This window comes from Varanus komodoensis, unplaced genomic scaffold, assembly GCF_004798865.1.
Source record: "Varanus komodoensis strain SLA01 unplaced genomic scaffold, ASM479886v1 scaffold5, whole genome shotgun sequence".
NCBI classification, from domain to species: Eukaryota; Metazoa; Chordata; class Lepidosauria; order Squamata; family Varanidae; genus Varanus; species Varanus komodoensis.
Window position 1 is genome coordinate 48,756,551 of NW_025336087.1, and position 20,103 is coordinate 48,776,653.

Below are 20,103 nucleotides of genomic sequence, written 5' to 3' on the forward strand. Positions count from 1 at the left end.
GAAAGCTAAGCAGAGTCAGGCCTGGTTAGAATGTGGATGGGTGACTTGAGTGTATGGTTCTATGATTATGGTTGCAAACCTCCCACAGAAGTTAGGCCATCGGCAATATAGAAACGTTAACAACAACAACAGCAACTAGTGAGCAGACCTGGCTTTCCATGGGTTAGAATAGCCCTCAGTTTGATACAGTGAAGCTGTCAAGCAAACTTACACAGCTATCAAAGTTGGACACACTCTGCCTGCCTTGCCCGAGTGAAGGCATCTCTGCATCATTGCCTCTGCCATGCTGCACCTCGATTGCTCCCTGAGGAAGGAGCCTCTCCACACCATCCTTCTCGAGGATGCTATCCAAGAACAGCAGAAAGAGGCACCCAACTCTGTCTCTGCTCAATGCGCTGCGCACTGATTAGGGCATCTGCCACCCAGTGCCTGCTGCCATTATTGCATGCTTCGAGTACATTGCCCAGTTGCATTTTTACAACAAAGTAACTTCAAGGTGCACAGGCTAGGGTGGCAGATTTACAGGCATATATATGGAAAAAGCGTTCCAATAACAACACATGAAGACTCGCACCTTTTTAAAACTCACCAAAAATGCAAATACATTTTTTCCAATATAGTCACAATATTTGAATAGAAATCTGAATCTTAAACTTCAGTTATGAAACCACTAGAAAAAAACAGGGAAAATAAGTTGTACCTTAAGATCCAACTCTGACAGTTCAAGTTTAGCAGGATTTCTTCCCTGTCCATTTATTTAATTAATTTTTAAAATACTACCCTGCGTCCTTTTTAAGATCCCAGAGTAATGTATACTCAAACAAGCAACCAGTTAACAGTTAATAAAATCAGTTTACAGCAGATTAAAATGCCTGGTTAGACAAAAGAGAGCCTCAGTTAATGGGCAGTATAAAACTGAAATAAATAAATAAATAAATAAATAAATAAATAAATAAATAAAGCCATTTTGTCTGTTGCCAAAAGACTGTACACAAGGCAAACCTCTCCTAGCTGGGATGCCACATCCCCCCCCCCCAAAAAAAAAAAAAGCTTACTCTTTTGTTGTTGAATATTGTACCACTAACAAAAGAAGCATCTGGAAGAGGACTTCAGTGGCACGTCTAAAGGTTAGGGCAGACTGATAGATGAAGAGGTGCACATTTCTTCAGGATTTGGGTCTCAGGCCATTCATGGATAAATACCAGCACATTGAATTGGACTTCAGCCAGTGGACTCTTTCATAACTGATGCCCCCTGCAGAAATTTGGCTGCACCAGCCAGCTTTCCAGTGGCTGTGCTCTGCACCAGCTGAACCTTCGGGGAGTAGGGTAGGCCCATGCAAAACAGCCTGCAGTAATCCAGACTGTTGCTTAACAGTATATGGATCACCCTGATCGGAGCATTCTTGCCCAGAAATGGCCACAGCTGGTGGGCAGGTTGAAGCTGCCCAAAGGCACTCTATGCTCTCGTGGCCACCTGCTCTTCTAGCAACAAAACTGTATCTAAGAGTACCTCAAGTGGTGCACCTGTTCACAATGTCATCTGCCATGCATTATTGATACAGGCAACCAATTGGTTAATATGGACAAGGTTTACCCCTTGATAGGATCTTCAGCCTTGACCATAGATTGGAAACAATGGCAGGAAAACTGCTCACCACACAACCAAACAAATGGAAAGCTGTTCGTCTCCATTGTGCCACAGCTGCCTGTTTTAGGTACCCTCTCCAAGAGATCTACAACTGGAGGGGAAAGAGTTCCAGCTCAGACCCAATAGGATCGTATTCTATGGGCAGAATGAGCAAGGCTTTGTTGAAATTCATGATTATTTCACAGGAACAATGTTGCTATATACTGTATTAATATCATATAAATACTGCTAGTTGATACAGTTAGTCGCTGGTAACTCATTTCGTTATGGAAATTACAAACAGCAAAGGCAGCAGTTAATATTTCTAAATGCTAAATTGCAACTTCTGTTAAAATGTATTTATGTAATTCCATCCCTTTTATCTAGGGATTTGAGAATTGCGCTTCTCAGTTCAGTAAGAGTTTTCAGCTAGCTATGCCCAAAGTTCTTTATTATTCATTCATTTATTTAGTTGATAAACAGAATTACACCCTCCACATAACAGGCTCTTGGGGCAATATACAATAGAAAAAAACATTAAAACTTCACATAAAATTCCTGGAACAAAGAAGCAAAACCAGGCACTGCAGAGTACCAGCAGCATTAAAATTAAAACATGAAACATTAAGACCCTGCCAAAACAGGATTTATTTACTGTCCATCTAAAGCAGAACAAGGAGGGAGTCAACAGCTGGGTTTGCATAATTAGGGAAGCAAAAGATGCCACAGTCACTACGGCTTGCAGCCCCCAGGTGCCAGCCATCAGTCCCCTCATTTTCGAAAGCACCCATCCCATGCAGGGGTTGCCACGGAGGCCCAAATCTACCTGGGTGGGCAGTGAGGATGGTTTCCACCCCACCCCAGAAAAGCCACCCCCACCTCACTGGGTTTCTCTGACAAGGCAACCCATGCACGGCACAGGTAAGAATGGAAATAAGGTGGCACTCAGGGTGGGTAGAGGAAGCCACCATGCCTTCTTTTCATTCCCTGATCATGCAAGCCCAGCCAATATCGCTTCCCTTGCAAAGGCATTCCACAAATGGCGTGGCCATCAAAAAGGCTCTGTCCCGATACCTCTCCGCCTATCCCAGCTTTGGGATATTACACTCTGCGCAAACAGATGCATCCGATTCTGCGCAGGAGGTGGGGGACAGAGGTGAGCAACTGCCTTTGTAATTTCAAGGTTACCTAGAGAAGACTGGCAGGCAGAAGGTGAAAACCAGCCCACCTTGGAAAAGGAGAGAGACATTTCAGAATGAGGGAGAGGGGTGCCAGAGATTGAGGGGTGCCAGAGATTAACCCTGTAAGGAGGAGACAGGAGAAGTGAGCAGACCTATTAAGAAGTGTCTGACTGCACACTACCTACCTGTCAAGTGAAATCGTTCTGAAAAGGAGGGGAAGAAGGAGGGGAAGTTTCAGGTTAGAGTCATCTCTTTTTGTGGGCAGATACTTTTCACACATCTTGAGGAAAATGCTGCCTTAACCTGTGCTGTAACCAGTAAAGCTCTAATAAGGGTCATGCTTCTCTGTTCCCATCTAAGTCCCCTGGGGAGGAAAAGAGCGAAGGGAAATTGTGCTCGTGACAATCCTGATATATCAGAGGAAATGCTGCCCTCTCCTGAATGAGCTGTGTTCCCAGTCCTGGGCTCAGTTGTCCACTGACCAACATGGACCGACATTACTTCCATTTTATCTGGACAGAGCTTCAGTTTGTTCACACTCAACTAATTCCTCGCTGCCTCCAGCCAATTGGTTGGACTTAATTGCTAGCTTTGATGGAATTTGTTTTAGAGCTGAAGCAAAGGTATGAATGTTTGTTTTGTAAATGAAAAAATGAAAGAAGAGCATTAAAAAATGTAAGTTTTAATTTCATGAGATGTTAAAACTCAGTGTCAAAAACGTGTTGGAAAAGTTGCCAGCAGAACCTTCCTGGGAAAAGAGGCCTGTAAACAGGGCACTGGGACTGACTCTCTCTCCAGTCACTGCCCTACTCAGGTGGCAGGAACACCACAGAGAAAGCACCAAAGCTGACTGCGGAGCTGATAGGATGGCCATTTCCAGTGCCCATTTCCTGAAGGCAGTTGCATGCCTGCGGGCTGCGTGGCAGGTTGCATTGGGATCCGCCTTCTGAAAGAGGAAGAGGCCTTCCATGAGAGGAAGAGTTCCACTCCTGGAAAGTCCTTCTGGCTGACTCCTGGGGATCCCCCTCCCAACACAGACTGGAGCTCACCCCATTCACCTGGGCCCGATTGCTGCAGCTGACCATCACTTTTTCAAGCTGCAACGGACTGCAGCATGTGCGGTAGCCAATCTGAACAGTCAAGCCGGAGCAGGCAATCACCGTGGGTTGCTGGCATGGGTAAAAAACCACCTACGGCCCTAAAACAATTCATACATTGTGGGTGGTTTGTTAACCATAGTGACAACTCGCTCTTGCTGCGTTTGTGGAAGCCATACCACAGCCGCCCCGAGGCTTTGTTGCGATGGGGGCGGCATAGAAGTGTTTTAAATAAATAATAAATAAATAAATACCGGGCTGCAGCAATCATGCAAATTGAGTCTCGGCAGCATTTTCGGAGGACTGAAGAGCCAGCCCTGCCAGGAGAGGGCAAGGAATTCCACTTCCACCAGGACTGACGATCCAGCTTGGATCTGAATCGAGCAGTCTGACCCACTCTCCAGCTGCCACCCAGGACTTAATTTGTGTGAGGAAGCACCAGGCCTGGAACATACGAAGTGTCCATTAACAGATTTAGAGCAAATTTCCATCATCAGTGAGTAACTGAAGATCATTCCCAGACAGCCTGGATGAGAGAATGCAGTACAGCATTTCCAGAAAGGAGCCGATCCCAAGCATCGCGTAGTAATCACTGTTCCCAGGTGACTTTAGGGTATGTCATAATTTTGCAATCCACACTGGCATACAGGAGGGAGACAGAAGCACATAACCTTTTGCACGGATTATGCACATAATTTTGGCCATTTCCCTAAATCATTTTAATCCAGCCTTTGCTTTGTCACTTCAGTTGAATAATACTGATTCAGCTCACTGAGAAGTGCTTACTTTTGCTGCTGCCCCACACATCGTATCTTATTCTCATTTTAGTCTAGTATCATATGTGATTCATGCTCATTCCAGCAAATATTCAGACCTGTCCTAGTTGCATAATCCTGCAGCAGCCTAATCACAGAGTTGCCCACTTTGTGATTAATTTAATGTTGTATAAGACACTACTGAAAGATTTGCTTTCCCTGAATATTGATGCGAGTCAGTCTTGACAATGGTAATTTGAAGAAGGAGCATCTGAACAGGTTACCTCAAATGGTATAATTTAAATTTAACGCACTTTGGCTGAACTGCATACAAATATGTTGCTTGCTGGATTTCAGCCCTGTGGGATGCACAAACATCTCTCTCTCTATCTCACTGAAAGCAAGCCTCCTTTCTATGGCACAAGAGGTGAAACAAGGAGACCTCCCGCAGTTCCACCAATTTCCTGCTACCCAAGACAACCCACACTTATTAACACAGCTGGAGTTCAAAGCCAACCTGTTCTGGCAAAGCTTTTTAAATGCTGCAGAGCACTAAAGATGAAAAATAACCTTTCTGCCATGTTATAAGAACATTCTGTCTCCAGAGCCAACTAACAACCCACACCTAAATGTATTTCCTTGAAATTAAGGCTCACACCCTACAGCTGTAGTCACCCACTTTGTAGCAATAAGCATTACTTCACTGTAATGAGAGTAGGATAAATGGTTTGTCCATTGCACATAGCTCAAGCTACACTCTTAAATTCCTCTTTTAACCCTACACAGAATCAGTGTCGATCTTATTCCTGAACACTAAGGGGGCTTTTCCTTTCTACCCTCATTTTCTTATTCCGATATTTAATTGCCCCTTGGCAGCTGAGACAAAAAGGAGGAGGAGGGGAGGAAGATAGAGAAGTGAATAGAAGAACTGCCCTGCTGGCTTAGGCAAAGGATCCATCTATCCCAGCGTCCTGTTTCCAACAGGGGCCAGCCAAATACTTCTGCGAAGCTCTTCAGCAGGCCTTCCCTCCCTTATTGCTTGCTTGCAAAACTAGTATTCAGAAGCACAATGATTCATAGAACAGTAGAGTCAGAAGGGGCCAAGAAGGCCATTGAGTCGAACCCCCTGCTGTTGCAGGACACCAGTTTGCACCCCTGCTTGTTTGCCCATTCCAAGCAAACAGAACAAGATGCTGGTGCAGGAAGCAGTCCAGGTTGTATGACATGTCAGCCCACTGTGGCTCGTTACCCATGATGGGTTGCCTTGACATGCAAAGCTAGTCAGTGTCTGACCTTTTGTAAACCATCTCTCGGTTGCAGTCTTGCTACCACCACTGTAACATTTCACATTTTCTTTCATCGTTCTTACACCCTTAAGGGATATTGAAATGATTTCTCCATATTAAGGATGTAAGGATGATGAGAGACAATGTAAAATATTTTGAACGCTCCGAAAAAGTGTTTCATAAATATAATCATCCTCATCATTGAAAACATTTGATGAAAAAGGGCAAATAAACAAATGCTTACTTACTAATTACTGAGCTCTCGGATATCAGATGATTTGAACCCCCACTTCTTTGCCAGATTGTCTTGTTCTTCGGCTGGTTCCAAAAACGCAATCTAAGATGGAGGGGAAAGAATGAGGTATTCAGGTGTATGTGAAAGCCAGTGTGGTGTAGTGGAAAAGAGCGTGGCGCTGGGCCTCAGGCAACCTGGGTTCTAGGGCCCGCTCAGCCATGAAGCCAAATGGGTGCCTTTGGGCCAGTCACAGGCTCTCAGCCCAACTGCCTCACAGGGGGGATAATATTGAGAGCGGGAGGAGGAGAATGTTGTAAGCTACTCTGAGTTCTTTGAAAGAAAAAGATGGGATATAAATATAAGAAAGAAAGAACGAACGAACGAACGAACGGTATTCGGCATCACTCTGTGCATGTGCACTTTAGATTCACATAAAAGGAAAATAGTAAAGGTTCTGTATTATATATTATTCAGTTTATTTTTCTTATATTTTCTTATATATCATTTTAAGTTCATTTTCTGGTCGCATCCTGTAAGCCAGGATGTTATGTTCACCTGGCAGTTGCCCGTCTGAAAGTTACTGGTATCACCCAATTAAAAAAGCCTTAGGATGGCATCCAATAGCCCTACCTCAGATGCATGTACTTGTAAGTCTCCAGACTCAGAGGCTTCCTTCTGTCTAATGGCGGAGGGGAGGGGAGGGGAGGGGAGGGGAGGTGGGGCATGGCATGGCGCGGCAGCAGTGGCCCATCACTGCATCATGTTATCTAGATGGTCATTTTTGGCCATCTAGATAAAGCACCAGGGAGGAGCAGGGAAGGAGGCTGGGGTAGAAGCAGGTACATGGCCCCGGGCTCCTCTCCTCTCTGCCCCCAGCATGGCCCTCTCCCTTTCCACTTCCATTCTCAGGGAGGCAGCCAGTGTGGTTCCTCCCATGCCAGCTGCAAGGTGAGCAGAGAGGTGGCCCAGCCTCCAGAGAACCAGCCCTGCAGTTACGGTTCCTTGGAAGATCCGATGGCCTCCCAGACAATGGTGGGAGGCCACTGAATGGCACCTGAGTCAATTAATCATGTGAGTTTCCACTGAGTATTAACTCCACCTTTTGAATGCAAAATGGCTTCTCTGCGTGTGTCACAAGCGACATTATCTTAGAAGAGGTTTTCCATCTTCTAAGTAAGAGAAGGCAGAATTTCTCTTCCAAGATGGACCCTACCTTGTGTTTGGACTCATTGTGCCTTTACTTCAGCAACAACATTAAACCAAGGCAAAATGGCCAACTTTCACGGTACTCGGACTACCTGCAGACCATGGTGACATTAATCCAAAGTGGCCTGAGGCAAAGGGGACAAATCTTGAGGCTTCAGACCTGCTTTGAAACTGTTCTCCTTTTTTGTCCAATGTAGTACAGTTTTGAAGCTCCTGCCAAGCTCTCCATAAACAGAAAATGCTGGCGGTGACGGATAAGGAGAGGAAATGTAGTTTTATGACTGATAGCTCTAGCTTCCCATTAGCAAAGGAGTTCATTAAGGATTTCCATTAGCAGTGCTTTTCAAAGGCATGTGCAAAGGCTGCATCTGACATGGTTTCAGTAAATTCTCTGGTCTTTGCATGTTGTTTACACCTAGTGATTCTGCTTGGGTGAACTTTATACCTTTTGCTACTTCACTTCTTGTGCCACTTCACTCTGTTTCCAAAATCCTTTGGATCCCGTCTTTTAAAATTGTTAACGTGGTTTGTCTCTGAACTTTCTACATTAGGTTGTTAATCTGTTCTTGGTTTCATTGCAGAATCGACATCCAAGCTCTACATAGCTTTTTCTCTTCCCTGATTTTCCACTGTATAATCTCTGGGTGGCACTGTGCTACAACACAATAACACAACACCCAAGTAGGAAAATGCATTTTCTTTTGCTTCCATCTATAATATTCCGCTTCCCCACAGTTAAAACCAAAAACCTAAATAAATAAATAAATAAATAAATAAATCCCTGTTCAAGTGCTCTTTAAAACAGAAATGAAAGTGGATGGTCATGTCATCACCTAAAGAACCTGTGAACAACTATCATGAAGAAATGAGAAATGATGAGTGAGAAATGAATACATGCCTAATGTCAAAAAGCTCTCAGATTTGAAATGAATCTGTGTTTAAGCTACTAGGTTAGTCACTTCTCTTCACATACACACAGCATTCTAACTGTACTAGCAATTCCTTAAATAATTTTTAAACTGGTATATTTGTAGGGCTCTGGTGTGTCTACGTTGATTTGTTTCATCTGTGTCCTGCCTTTTTGTGTAAACATGGTGCTCAAGGTAGTTTGCAGAAGCAATTAAAATTGATCAAGGGTGCCATCCTCTGGCTGGTAGACACTGACTGTCCAGCCATGGGGAACTGTACAGCCCCAGCTCCAGCAGAGAAAGGTGCTCCAAGGTTGGAGTGGGGGGTCCCAACGCAGAGCACAGTCACTCCCCCTCCCTCACAGCCAGCAGGGTTCTTTCTATGCCAACTGCAGCTTTAAGCCACGTGACTGATCTCTGAGCTGCACTGCAGGGATAGGCCGGGGGAGTCAGGATGCCTGGAGATAAAATGAACCCCAGCAGCACCTTGCCTGGGACTCCTCACAAGCAACCTCAAAAGAACTAGATGGCCAAAACTGGCTAAGTCTTTTGCGGGGCAGCAGGAGATCTTCAGCCCAATGCCTTTCCTGACTCCCACAGGATGCCCTAATCCCCCTTGTTCAGAGGGTTGCAGGCCTCCCTGTAGGACTGAGCACTAAAGGAATACATTAAAATACAATAAAAGCATAACAATTACAAGGAAAAAGTTCTATCTCTGGTCTTTGTTGTAAGTATTGTGTGACTATTCAGACACACAGAGTGCAGTTCATCATAGCTCCCACTGCATCTTCTGGTCAATGCCAATACAAGCATCTCTCCCTCTTTTTTTTTCTTTTTTTCCAAAATATCAAATTTTGAAGTTACCTAGTACAGCTCCCCTCCCCTATACCTTTCTGTCTACAAACCTGGTGGGGTTCATCCCCATCTGAAGGGCCCTGCATATTTAAATTCTTCCAAAAATTAAAATGTTATAAGGATTTTGTCATCAGCGGGGAAGCACATTAGGAAGTTGCTGATAATTTTCTCCACCAGAAAGTGTGTTGCTAATAACCTCCTCCACCAGAAAGTGTGTTGTGGATAACTTCTTTCAAGAGGAGGTGTATTTTGCAGATAACTTCCTCCAAGAGAAAGTGGAGGAAGGAACAAGAGGAACGGCTGTCCTTAATTGACCCTAAGCAAGAGGGAAGACCTAGTGGACAAGGTCAGTTATGGGAACTCTGAGGGAAAGTGGACGTACCTGAATTCTTTATTCTAAAGGAAGCAAAAGCCAAATGGAGACAAACATGTACCCTGGATTTCAAGAAAGTCCGTTTTAATAAAGTCAGAACAATGATGAGTAAAGTCCCGTGGCAACTGGCTCTAATGAGAAAAGATGGGTGGGGATTTTTTAAAAAGGAAAATTCTAAAGGCACAATTTCAAACAATTCCAATGAGGAAAAAAGGTCAAAGACAACAGAAGAAGCCCACGTGGCTTCACGAAAAGAGATGATCTGAAAACAAACATGGACATGCACAGGAAGCAGAAGGAAGGTCAGTCTACAAAGGAAGAATACAGGCAGACAGCATGGAATTGCAGGGAAGGTGTCAGGAAGGCTAAAGCTGGTAATGAACTGAGGCTAGCGAAGGATGCTAAAAGCAACAAAAAAGCCTTCTTCAGATATTCCCAAAGAAAAAGACAGAGGAAAGAAATGGGGGTTCAGCTACTCAGTGTGGATGGCAAAATGGTAACAGATGACAAAGAAAAAGTAGAAGTGCTCAATTCCTACTTTGGCTCAGTCTTCTCCCAAAAGAAGATCTGTGACTTTCCTGACAAAAAGCAAGTACAAGCTGAAGGAACAGGTACAAGTACAAGCAAGTACAAGCTGAAGAAGCTCAAGGTTGATAGGCAAATGGTGAAAGATCATCTAATTGGATTGAATGAGTTCAAATCTCCAGGGCCTAGTGAACTCCACCCTAGTCATAAAGAAACTGGCAGAAGAACTCTCAAAACCATTCTCAATTCTCTTTGAGAAATCATGGAGGAAAGGGACGTGCCAGAGGATTAGAGAAATGCTAATGTTGTCCCATCTTCAAGAAAAGAAAAGAAGAACCCGGGAACAACAGAGCAGTCAGTCTGACATCAGTCCCTGGGAACATTCTGGAGCAGATTATGAAGCAGTCAGTCTGCAAACGCTTGAGAACAATGCAGTGATCTATTTGATTGGGTAACCTCCCTGAGGGACTGTGAGAATGCTGTGGACATTATCTTGACTTTAGCAGTACTTTTGACAAAGTGCCCTATGATATCCTGATTAGCAAACTAGGAAAAAATGGGCTAAATGGAACAATTATCAGGTGTTATTAATCCAAGATTCCAAACTAAAGTAGCCTTTGATACAAGGTAATGATAATCATATTTTGAGCAAGGAATTAATATCTCTTGGTGGCACTAGGTTCAAATGCAATTGAGATATTTTAAAGACCATAGAATGTGGGGTTTTTATAAGGAGTTAACAACATTTGACCATGTGACTTTAAAATCAGATGAGAAAATGATTAAAAGATTGTATAATTTTCTTCTGGATAAGAGAATGGTAGATGAACAAGTTAAGGAAACTATGATAACTTGGGCACAAAACTTTGGATACAATATTGAGTTAAAGATATGGCAAAAACTGTGGGCAAGAAACATTAAAGTAACATTAGCAACCTCATAAGAAAACCTGTATAAAATGTTTTATAGATGGTATCTATCGCCAAATAGATTAGCTAAGATGTTTCCAAATATGTCAAATGGATGTTGGAAATGTAAACACAAACTGGGTACTTTTTATCATATGTGGTGGACAAATAAAGCAAAAAAATATTGGATTAAAATACATAAATAGCTTGAGGGAATGTTACAAAACCCCCTAATATTTAAACCTGAAGTTTTCTTACTAGGCATTGTACCTGAGGATGTTGGCAATCAAGCAATGTATTTGATTTTACATGTAACTACTGCGGCGAGGATCGCATTTGTCCAGCATTGGAAAAGTGAAGAACCACCTACCGATGAACTGATTTTAAAAAAGATCTTGGACTGTGCTGAAATGGACAGATTGACTTTGTCTCTGAAGGAGAAAGAAGTAAACTGTAAACACAGTTGACAGCTGAATTCCATGAGTGTCAACTGTGTTTAGAATTATATAGGATTGCATCCTAAGGACTGTTGTTATGAAATCAACATTTTCTTGAGGTTTTGGTAATATTCAAATGCAAATATTTGCTATTGACCATAAGCAATAGCAATGGTAGAATTACCTATTACCAGTTCATACAAGGCAAAAGTTGTTGTTGTTCCTGTTAGCATGCTTGGACGTATGCATCCCTGCTGTCCAGCTATTTAACAGATGCAGATGCTTTATAACTTGGATCTTCTGATGAGCAATAAAAGAAATGTTACAGAGCTAGAGTCAAACTGGAAAGAGAATGACTAATGCCACTTACTAAATACAAACTAGATAACAAGAATAAGGGATAGAAAGACAAACATGTAACACCAGATGGCAAGTATTGAAAGCAGACCTGTTGTCATGGAAGATATGCCGCCTATACAATATTCATAGCAAGACTTCATTCTAGAGAAGCAAAGTACAATAGTATATGCATCATGCAAATGTTACTTTCAGAGGAAAATGTGAATTCATTGTTTATTTAATCCACAATTAACCCATGGTTCTTTGCCCTATCCAGCATTTGTCTGGCAAATGGTCAAACGAATTGTGGTCTCTTTTCTCAATCCCTCCATTGTTTGTGTGATTTTCCTTTTCCTATTCCCTCACTGTATCCCAAGTATCTTTTGTGTTGCTGTAGTAATGGAATGCATAGGGCTGGGGGTTTTGCTTACTTGTTTCTTTGTTTACCACTCTTACCAACCACCTCTGAAGCCTGGCAAAATTACTCATTAACAACCCATGGTTCTGGGTTCATACATAGCAATGACTCATGTTTTAAACAAAGCAGCCATGGGTTCCCCTTTTGGATTATCTGTGTTTAACAAACTATGGTTTATTAGCACAGCTGTGTTCACGCATCATGGCAGTCCAGAATTCAGTATCGTATAGGCTAGTGTTATATGCTGAAAAAGTGAATATACAGGCAGCAAAGAAAAACCCCAGCATTATTAAACACAAAATGTGAAAAGTTAAGACTACAATCAGTCTGAGATCTTCTTCCATTGTACATCAGTCCTGGTTGGTAATATTCAGCTAATCAGAATGATGAAGCAGGAATCAATTCACACATGCCAATCCAACATCACTTGATTTCTGAGTTGCTCGTCACTTGATTCTTCACAGCTGAATGAAGAAACTCACTCCACTGAAAGCCCTTGAGTTTGGTTTGGTTTGGTTTAATGTGAGGTGATATGAAAAGTAAATCTGTAAGGGCCGTGCATCTGCATAAGTTACCATTTGATGATACACTCACATGGCCATGTGTGAACCAGCCAAAAGACTGCCAAACTCTGTTTCATGAGCCACCCATGTGTATTTTGTAGGGATGATCAATACATTGAACAGAACTTAATGATGGACTGCCGGGCATGCATATGCACTGGGCAAAAAAAGACACTTGCCTTTGGAAATGAGAATACTGAGTACGCAGATGTATACCTGAGAAGGCCCTCACAGTAAGGACTCTGGAGAACCACAAGATAAATATGCAGGCTGATCTGTGGTGGTAAAGATGTCCAATCCCACAATAAGTTACCAGAAAGACAAAAACGGTCAGAAAGCCATTCTGACTAATGGACAGTATAGAAATAAATAAAAGAATCATAGAATAGTAGGGTTGGAAGGGACCAGAAAGCCAATGGGTCCAACCGAGTTGGTAACAGCACCAAGTTATACCATCCCATTCAGATGAGTGTCCAGGCACTGAATTCTCCAGTGATGGAGATTCTTCCCCAAATAGGCTCCACTGTTGCACTGCCCTGACAGTGAGGAAATTCTTCCTGGTGTCTAGTCTAAACCTCGTTTCTTTTAACTTAAGTCCATTATTCCATGTCCTGCATTTTCCGTGCTCTGCATTGATTCATTTTCATCAATCAATCAGACAGACAGACAGATGGTGGCAGGTTGGAATATAGTGGAGGCTGTGACTTTCACTCAAACAAAGCTACTGCTAGGCATTTGTATCCCTTCCCTGGTATCTGCAGAATTGATGAAAATGTTGTAGTGGAGAGCAAAGAATCAAGTCAGTCAGTAATGAAGCAGATGCACATTTATTGTCAGATATTCTGCTCAGCATGTACATAGCTCCTTATTGGTGGATGTTTGAATTCAACAGAGAGTCCCAGCTTCTCCAAATGAAAAGGACTTCCAATGTTTGTCAAGGTTTTGTCAAATCTACAGGGGAGCCCACTGCTTAACAGCAAATAGGCAAGCTAATGCTTGAATTATGCATGCATAGAGAGAGAGAGAGAATTTGTTTGTCAGCAACTAAAAGACAAAGAAATCAGATACAATTACTGCGGAAGAGACAAACTGTTCATTTCTTGGAAGAGAGAAACTGTTTATTTCTTTAGGAAAGGTAAGTACCAGGGTTTCAGAGAAGCTAAACAGAAAACACTGTTACTTAGTTACTGAAAAGATTCTTCACGCCTTCCATACCTTGATCCAGGTGCATTTGCTTGGGAGTGATGAGTAGAGCTGGCTCACCCGTGAAATAGGGAGGCACCCACGCCAGGTGGCAGAACAGGACCAGCAGCGAATGGCACCGCTCGGTGGGTGCCTCCACCGGGAGGGCCTGACCCTTCCGTGTCCTGCTGCTGCCCCGGAGGGCCCTTCCAGCCATCCTCTCGCCATGGCGTTTGCTTCTACAGAAGTGCTTGCCTTTTCCTCCCTTCAGTGCAAAATGTGAGAGAGCTCCTGCAAGACCCCTGAGGCCACTTCTTCTGGCCGGGCAGGACGGGGGCAACAGGAAAGGCAAGAGGGTGTGTGACAGGGCAAGAGGCAGCAGCAAAGTTTCCGCTCCCTCATGTCTTCTCTCTTGCCTTCGGTGGTGAAAGAGCTCATGCATTGCCTGGTGGCAAGATATACTGATTGCACTAGTATTGCCAAGCAACTGTTCCTTGGACTCCTACTTCTTATAGCCATTTTTCTTACTAAGGGCCACAACCTTATGTAACTGAATTAAAAGAAGTGCAACATAATTACTGTCAGCTTTCACCACTCTTCCCATGGTGTTGGTAAACTGCCTGGACTGAGATGACAATTCTTCTGTGGGTGCCAATTCATAGTCACGTCCACTTGCGGTTGAGCTCTTGCTTCCAAGCGTAGCAGCAGCTGTGATAACTGCTCTTGTTACCACACGTCCTGGCATGTGTGCAGGAAGATTGCCACATCTCTGCCCCCAGGGATTATGCGATTTGGCTGTGTGAGGCAGACATGTCCCGGGAGGGTTCACTTCCTTGTTCCTCTCAGCCCACTCGCTCTGGGTGGCTGGTCCTCTCTAGCCTTCACTTGATGCTCCAGGTATGCTGCCAACGTGCCCTCGGCCTCCACGCCATTCCTGGTCAGGAGTGCCTAAAGCAATTGGCAACAAGCCACAAACGCAGAGAAGAACAGATATGTTCAAACCCATATTTCAGAGCTTGGTGTGAGAAGAGAGCAAACAATCCCTGCTTGGCCCTGAGGTCCTGCACTGCAAAAAGGGAAGAAGGGTGGCCATGTAGCTACACCAGACTGAAGACGGAGGCTGGGCTTCGAGCCCCTGGGACCCAGCCCGAGCCTCCTTCCTACCTACCAGGTCACCAGAGGTTCTGGGACCTGCAGCCCCTGCCACCATCTCCCTTTGGCAAGCCGCATCTCTGCCACGTCCACCCCTCATTTCACTGTGGGTGGGGACAAAATAAGTCAGCAAACCCAAGTAAAACAACCACCTGGAATTCTCTCACGAAACAAGCTCTCAGTGACAAAGCAGCGACAGTCCTATCCAATGCACAATACAAGTAGATACCTGGGTGCCACAGTGTTCAGTGCGTCAGGCCACTGTGAAAACCACAGAAAAGAGGAATGCTGCACCCTGCTCTGCTCCTGAGTCTCAGAAAAGGAGGCCCTTCGCTCAATAAGTGCGTCCCCTTCCCCATAATTTTCCGTAACTGCAGCCCCTCTCCTTGTCCAGGGCTGCACTTAAGAAACTGCTTCAAGAGCAGATGGTTTAGTAAAACCATCTAAATCTGTAACTTCTTGATTAGGGTTTAAATTGCTGTGATACGTTCTATATGGGGCTGCCACAACAGACTCTGAAACTAGAGAAAAGACAATTTACGGCAGTGAGTGTACAAAACTGGAACTGGCTGCCATCAACCTATTTCGCCAGTATTGAATCACCTTCACTGGTTCCCACTTTGTTTCCTGGTCTAATTCAAAGTTAGACCCATAATGGCTTGGGACCCATAATGGCTTGGGACCACAGTATCTGAAGGACAACCACTACCTTAAAATGTATGTATTGGAATCTGAAATTTTCAAAACTTGACTGATTTACCTCATTGCTCTGCCTTGAAATGTGTTTCATAATTTCCAACCCACTTCACTGTTTCCGGAGTGAGTGTGCTTCCTTCAGCAGAACGTCCTTGCTTTTTAGCAAGGGAAGCGAGGAAGAACAGAGTGAAATGAAGAAGATGTAGGCAAGATGTCACTACTGATTTGCTTGGCTAAACAGCTGGACAAGCAGTTCTTCATCCTTGTGCAAGATCCTGACCAAAATTAGCGAACGCATGCATAAAGCCTTGGAAATTGATTCTGTCTGATATGGATGGGAGAAGGAGAGTCCCCTGGCCACTGGGAGCCCCACAGGACTAACTGCAGAGCAGTTGTTGGCATAGGACTGAAGCAATGAGGGGTTCTGCCACAAAGGTGCCTGGAATGCAGGCTGGGGGAAGCAAGCCACAACCAGCCACCTGGTCATCCGTTGGGCTAGCAGGCGACCCATGATGGCTCATTCACAGGGCAGCTTAGTGTGCCATGTGAACTTGCATGCTGTATCTCTCTCTGTCCCTTTCTCACTCCATCTCAGTCTTCCCAACCAAACCCCAACATCATGCCGGAACAAATGTATGGACCAGCACAGTTGTCTGCGATTTGGGGCTTTCCTTGGGAACATGGCTGCAGGGCCTAACATGGCGACTCAGCACTGCTCTGCTCTCAGAAGGGAGGGAAATCCCCCACCTCTGTGTGCAAACTGTGATATGCCAGGGACTGTGAATTATGTTGCTACAGCAATTGTTTGCAGAATAGTTGGGTCCCCTATCAGTCTATGCTGAGAAGGGCAGGTACACTTAATACAGTCATTTGGGGGGTTCAGCCTGGAACTCAACAGAACTTTCCTGCTTTTTCCCTTCTTTCTCATCCTACCCCAATGATTTGTCAAAAGACCATTTTTTTAAAAAAAAAGGCAGGGAATGATGGACCACCAGCCCCTAAAAATCCTACACCAGGAAGCTTCTCAAGCAAATTACCATCTTTGTTTTCCTCTTCCTGTTATGCTTGAGTTGGGAATTGCCAGAGATGTGGCACACCTTCCAGGACTATTCTGACCCCTTGCTACTTTAGTTCAATAAAGAAAAAGAAATGCCAGCAAAGAAACCCAGCATTGCACAGCAAATTTTACCATTGTGCAAATGTGCCAGAAATAAAACATATGGTCTAAAATAGGAACTATGTTAAAATCAAGAGCCACAAAGTAGAAATCATTGCTATGCCAGATACATTCGTTTATTAGGCAATGCATCCATCTGTTCTCCAAACATATTTGAAAGTGTATGAGCATGCAAAATAATGTACTCCGTTAAGATTTTAACTGCACCCTTACCAATGAATATGGAACATATAATTAGGCATCATGTTAAATGAACATCTAATTAGTTGAGATTTTGCTGGCTGTAAGAATACATGAGGCCAGATGGTCAAAGAGGCAAAACCTGAAAGCTCTGAGCAATATTTTGTATCTAATGTTTGAATAAAAAATGCCCTTCTAGATTTGGCTAGAGAAGACAAAAACATTAATAGTATTTGGAGAAATTGTGCAAAGGTACGCATGAAATAGCTTTCTGGACCATTTAAGATATTTACTAAAAAATAACATTAAATGTGCTGTTAATCGGATTAGAGAAACATGATTGAGCAGAGCAAGAGGCAGGGAAAACTCAATAGATAGTTTTAAAACAGTTTGATATAATTTATTGCATGAAGCAAAACAAAAAACAAAAAACCCCAGTGTTTTAAAAGCCATTTTGTAGCCTTGTAATCTATAAATCCCTTATAAAAAGAGTTGCTGGTGAATCATCTTAACTTATTCTTAAACAGATAGAAAACAGCCTCCAGAAAGTTAAAATGACTTAGAACTAGAGATAAGGACCAAGTCTACTTTACAGTCAGACATGAATATTTCAGCAGCCACAATTTTATATTTCAAAGCTACATTGCATGGCATGTTTTGATTTTATATTAAGCATTCTGAACCTATACAAATCATCTATGTGCAAGCCACTGTATATCAAACAGATATAGCCAGTACTTCTGCCAATCAATATCCCAACATACAAGATAATGAACCAAACATTCCATTTTCTGCACTGTTCGTTCCCCTACAGAGGTATATAGCATCCTTTCTCTGACATTCCCCAGGATATTTACAGATTTCCTGCCTCCTCCCTCTCACCAAGAACCCTAGTAAGAAAGTATTTCTTACAATTGATATGGTAATATCTCCACCCTCTTTGAAAGGGAACACTCAAAAATAGAGTGTAGATTCTGGGATTGTTGAGGTGGACTATGGTAGATTAGTTCGCTCATGTTAAATTGTACAGTGGATTCAAAATCAGGAAGGAAAAGGAGTCCTAAAGATAGCAAGTTCTTCACTCTTCCATCAGTTATTTATGGCATAGTCTTTCTGATCTATGTTGGCAATTAATGATGCAGTTCAGCACACACCATAATTATTATTCAGAATTTTAGTGTTTTCCAAGCATAAACTTCCCTGTAATCCCCCACATACCAAAGTCATTCACAACAGCCATAATGCACTGGGACCCATGACTTCTAAGACTATGGAAAACATAATTTGGCAGCCTGTGTGATTTTTAAATTTTCTTTTCTTGTTCATGCACTTGGCCCAATCTACCTGAGTCATCGAATTAAGACTGTAACATACTGTTTCCACCATGTCTCTGCTGGCAACATCTTCAATTCCCATCTCCACCCCCGCCACGCAGACACTTTCTGCTCTGTGTTTAAACCCCAGCCCAGGAAGCCAACAGCGAGGCCACTGCTGTGTGACTTGCGGTTGGCCCTGGAAAACCCCGTCGAGATGTTTGGCTTCCTCCATGAACTTGGAGAGCTGCTAGGGCCATAGATCCTCGGGTCCACTTCCTGCGCTGGATGGGACCCTGGCTTCCTCCGCTCCTTCCAAACCCGTTTCCCGCTTCCGCCGCCAGGTCTTACATAACGCAGCCTTTGCACCGGGACAGCGCACAGCGCACGGCCTCTCCTGGTGCCTCCGCCCTGCTCCAGTTGTCGCTGCAACCCGGGCAGGTTCCGCGCGTGTTGGGGACCAGGTCAAAGCGCCCGCTTCTTCCACGCTCCTGCCTTATGTAACGCGCTCTTCCCGCGCACCTCTCCGCGCAACCTCTGAGCGCCCGCCCGGCCGGCCCGCTGCGCAGGGATCCATCCCGCACCGGCCCGCTGCGTCCGTCCCGGGCTTTTCCCTCGGCCCCCCCCCCCCCCCGACCCTCGCCCGGCACGCGGGCGGCTGGCGGAGGAGCGCAGCCCGGGGAGCGCGAGGGCGCCCACGTGCCGGCGGCGGCCCCCGCCCCAGGCTCACCTGCCCGCTCTCCTGGACCCCCAACAGGTGGCCTTGCAGCAGCACCATCGGCGAGGAGCTGTCCGAGTGCGCAAAGGTCCCCTTGAAGACGTGCGCGAGCGGCGCAGCCTGCGGGGAGCCCATTGCGCGCGCTCCTGCGGCTGCCCGGGCGAAGCGGGAGGTCACCGCGGCGCCTTCTGCCGCCGCCGCCGCCGCCGCCGCTCTCGCGCTCCCGGGCGAGGAGGGCGCTGCGCTCCCCGCAGGCTGCCGCCGCCGCCGCTCGCAGGAGTGCCTCCTCCGCCGGCGCCAAGCGCAGCGCGCAGCACCTGTCAACCATCTCTCCTCCCCCACCAGGCGAAGACGTCCCCCCTTTGGGGTGTGGTTAGGCGAAGCGCCGGCTTGCGCCCCGCGTCCTCCGCCCGGCGGAGCCCGGCTCTGCCCGTGGCCCTCCCGCAACCACCCGCCTCGCCGAGCGCGGGACCCCAAGGGCGCGCGGCCGCCTTCCCTCGGCGCGCCCGGAGGGCGAGAGGCGCGCGTGGCGGGCGCCTACTCAGCCCTTCCCGCTCCCTGTTTTGCCACAAGCGAGCAGGCAAGCCAGCCCTGCTGCACAGAGCACCCGGCTGTTTATTCAGCAAAGGAAAGCAGACGGGAAAAGGAGAGATCGCTCTGGAGAGCCGTCGGTGGGAGACGGTGGCGGTGCGGAGCCCCAGGCTGAGCCGGGCTGCCATGTTCCGAAAGCGCTCCGTCTGCTGCGGAAGGGCTGCTGCCCTACCTGTGCGCGCCAGCCGCCTGAATGGCGGGCGAAACCATCCCTCCCTCGTTCCTAACAAAGCCTGGCCATGAAAGGGCTGCTCTGTTCTACTCGGCAGGACTGAGGTTTTCCTCTGCCCGCAGTTTCTCTGCCCTACTTTTTATCCGCCCACAGTAGCCTGGACGGGCAACCATCTGCCCAGGTGTGTGCCTCAGATGCAAGTTAGAT

The 20,103-nt window shown here is 45.3% G+C and overlaps 1 protein-coding gene across 1 annotated transcript in view; it reads right to left on the reverse strand.

Moving 5' to 3' along the window:
- The window catches only part of GDA (guanine deaminase), a 48,383-nt gene extending 28,998 nt beyond the window's left edge, over positions 1-19,385 (reverse strand). The window contains exons 1-2 of the mRNA XM_044446614.1: positions 19,146-19,385; positions 6,197-6,285 (exon numbers count right to left, since the gene is read on the reverse strand). Of these exons, the coding sequence (XP_044302549.1) occupies positions 6,197-6,285; positions 19,146-19,268 (212 nt within the window). The 5' untranslated portion in view covers positions 19,269-19,385. The remainder of the gene's footprint in view (positions 1-6,196; positions 6,286-19,145) is intronic.
- Between the last annotated feature and the right edge of the window lie 718 nt (positions 19,386-20,103).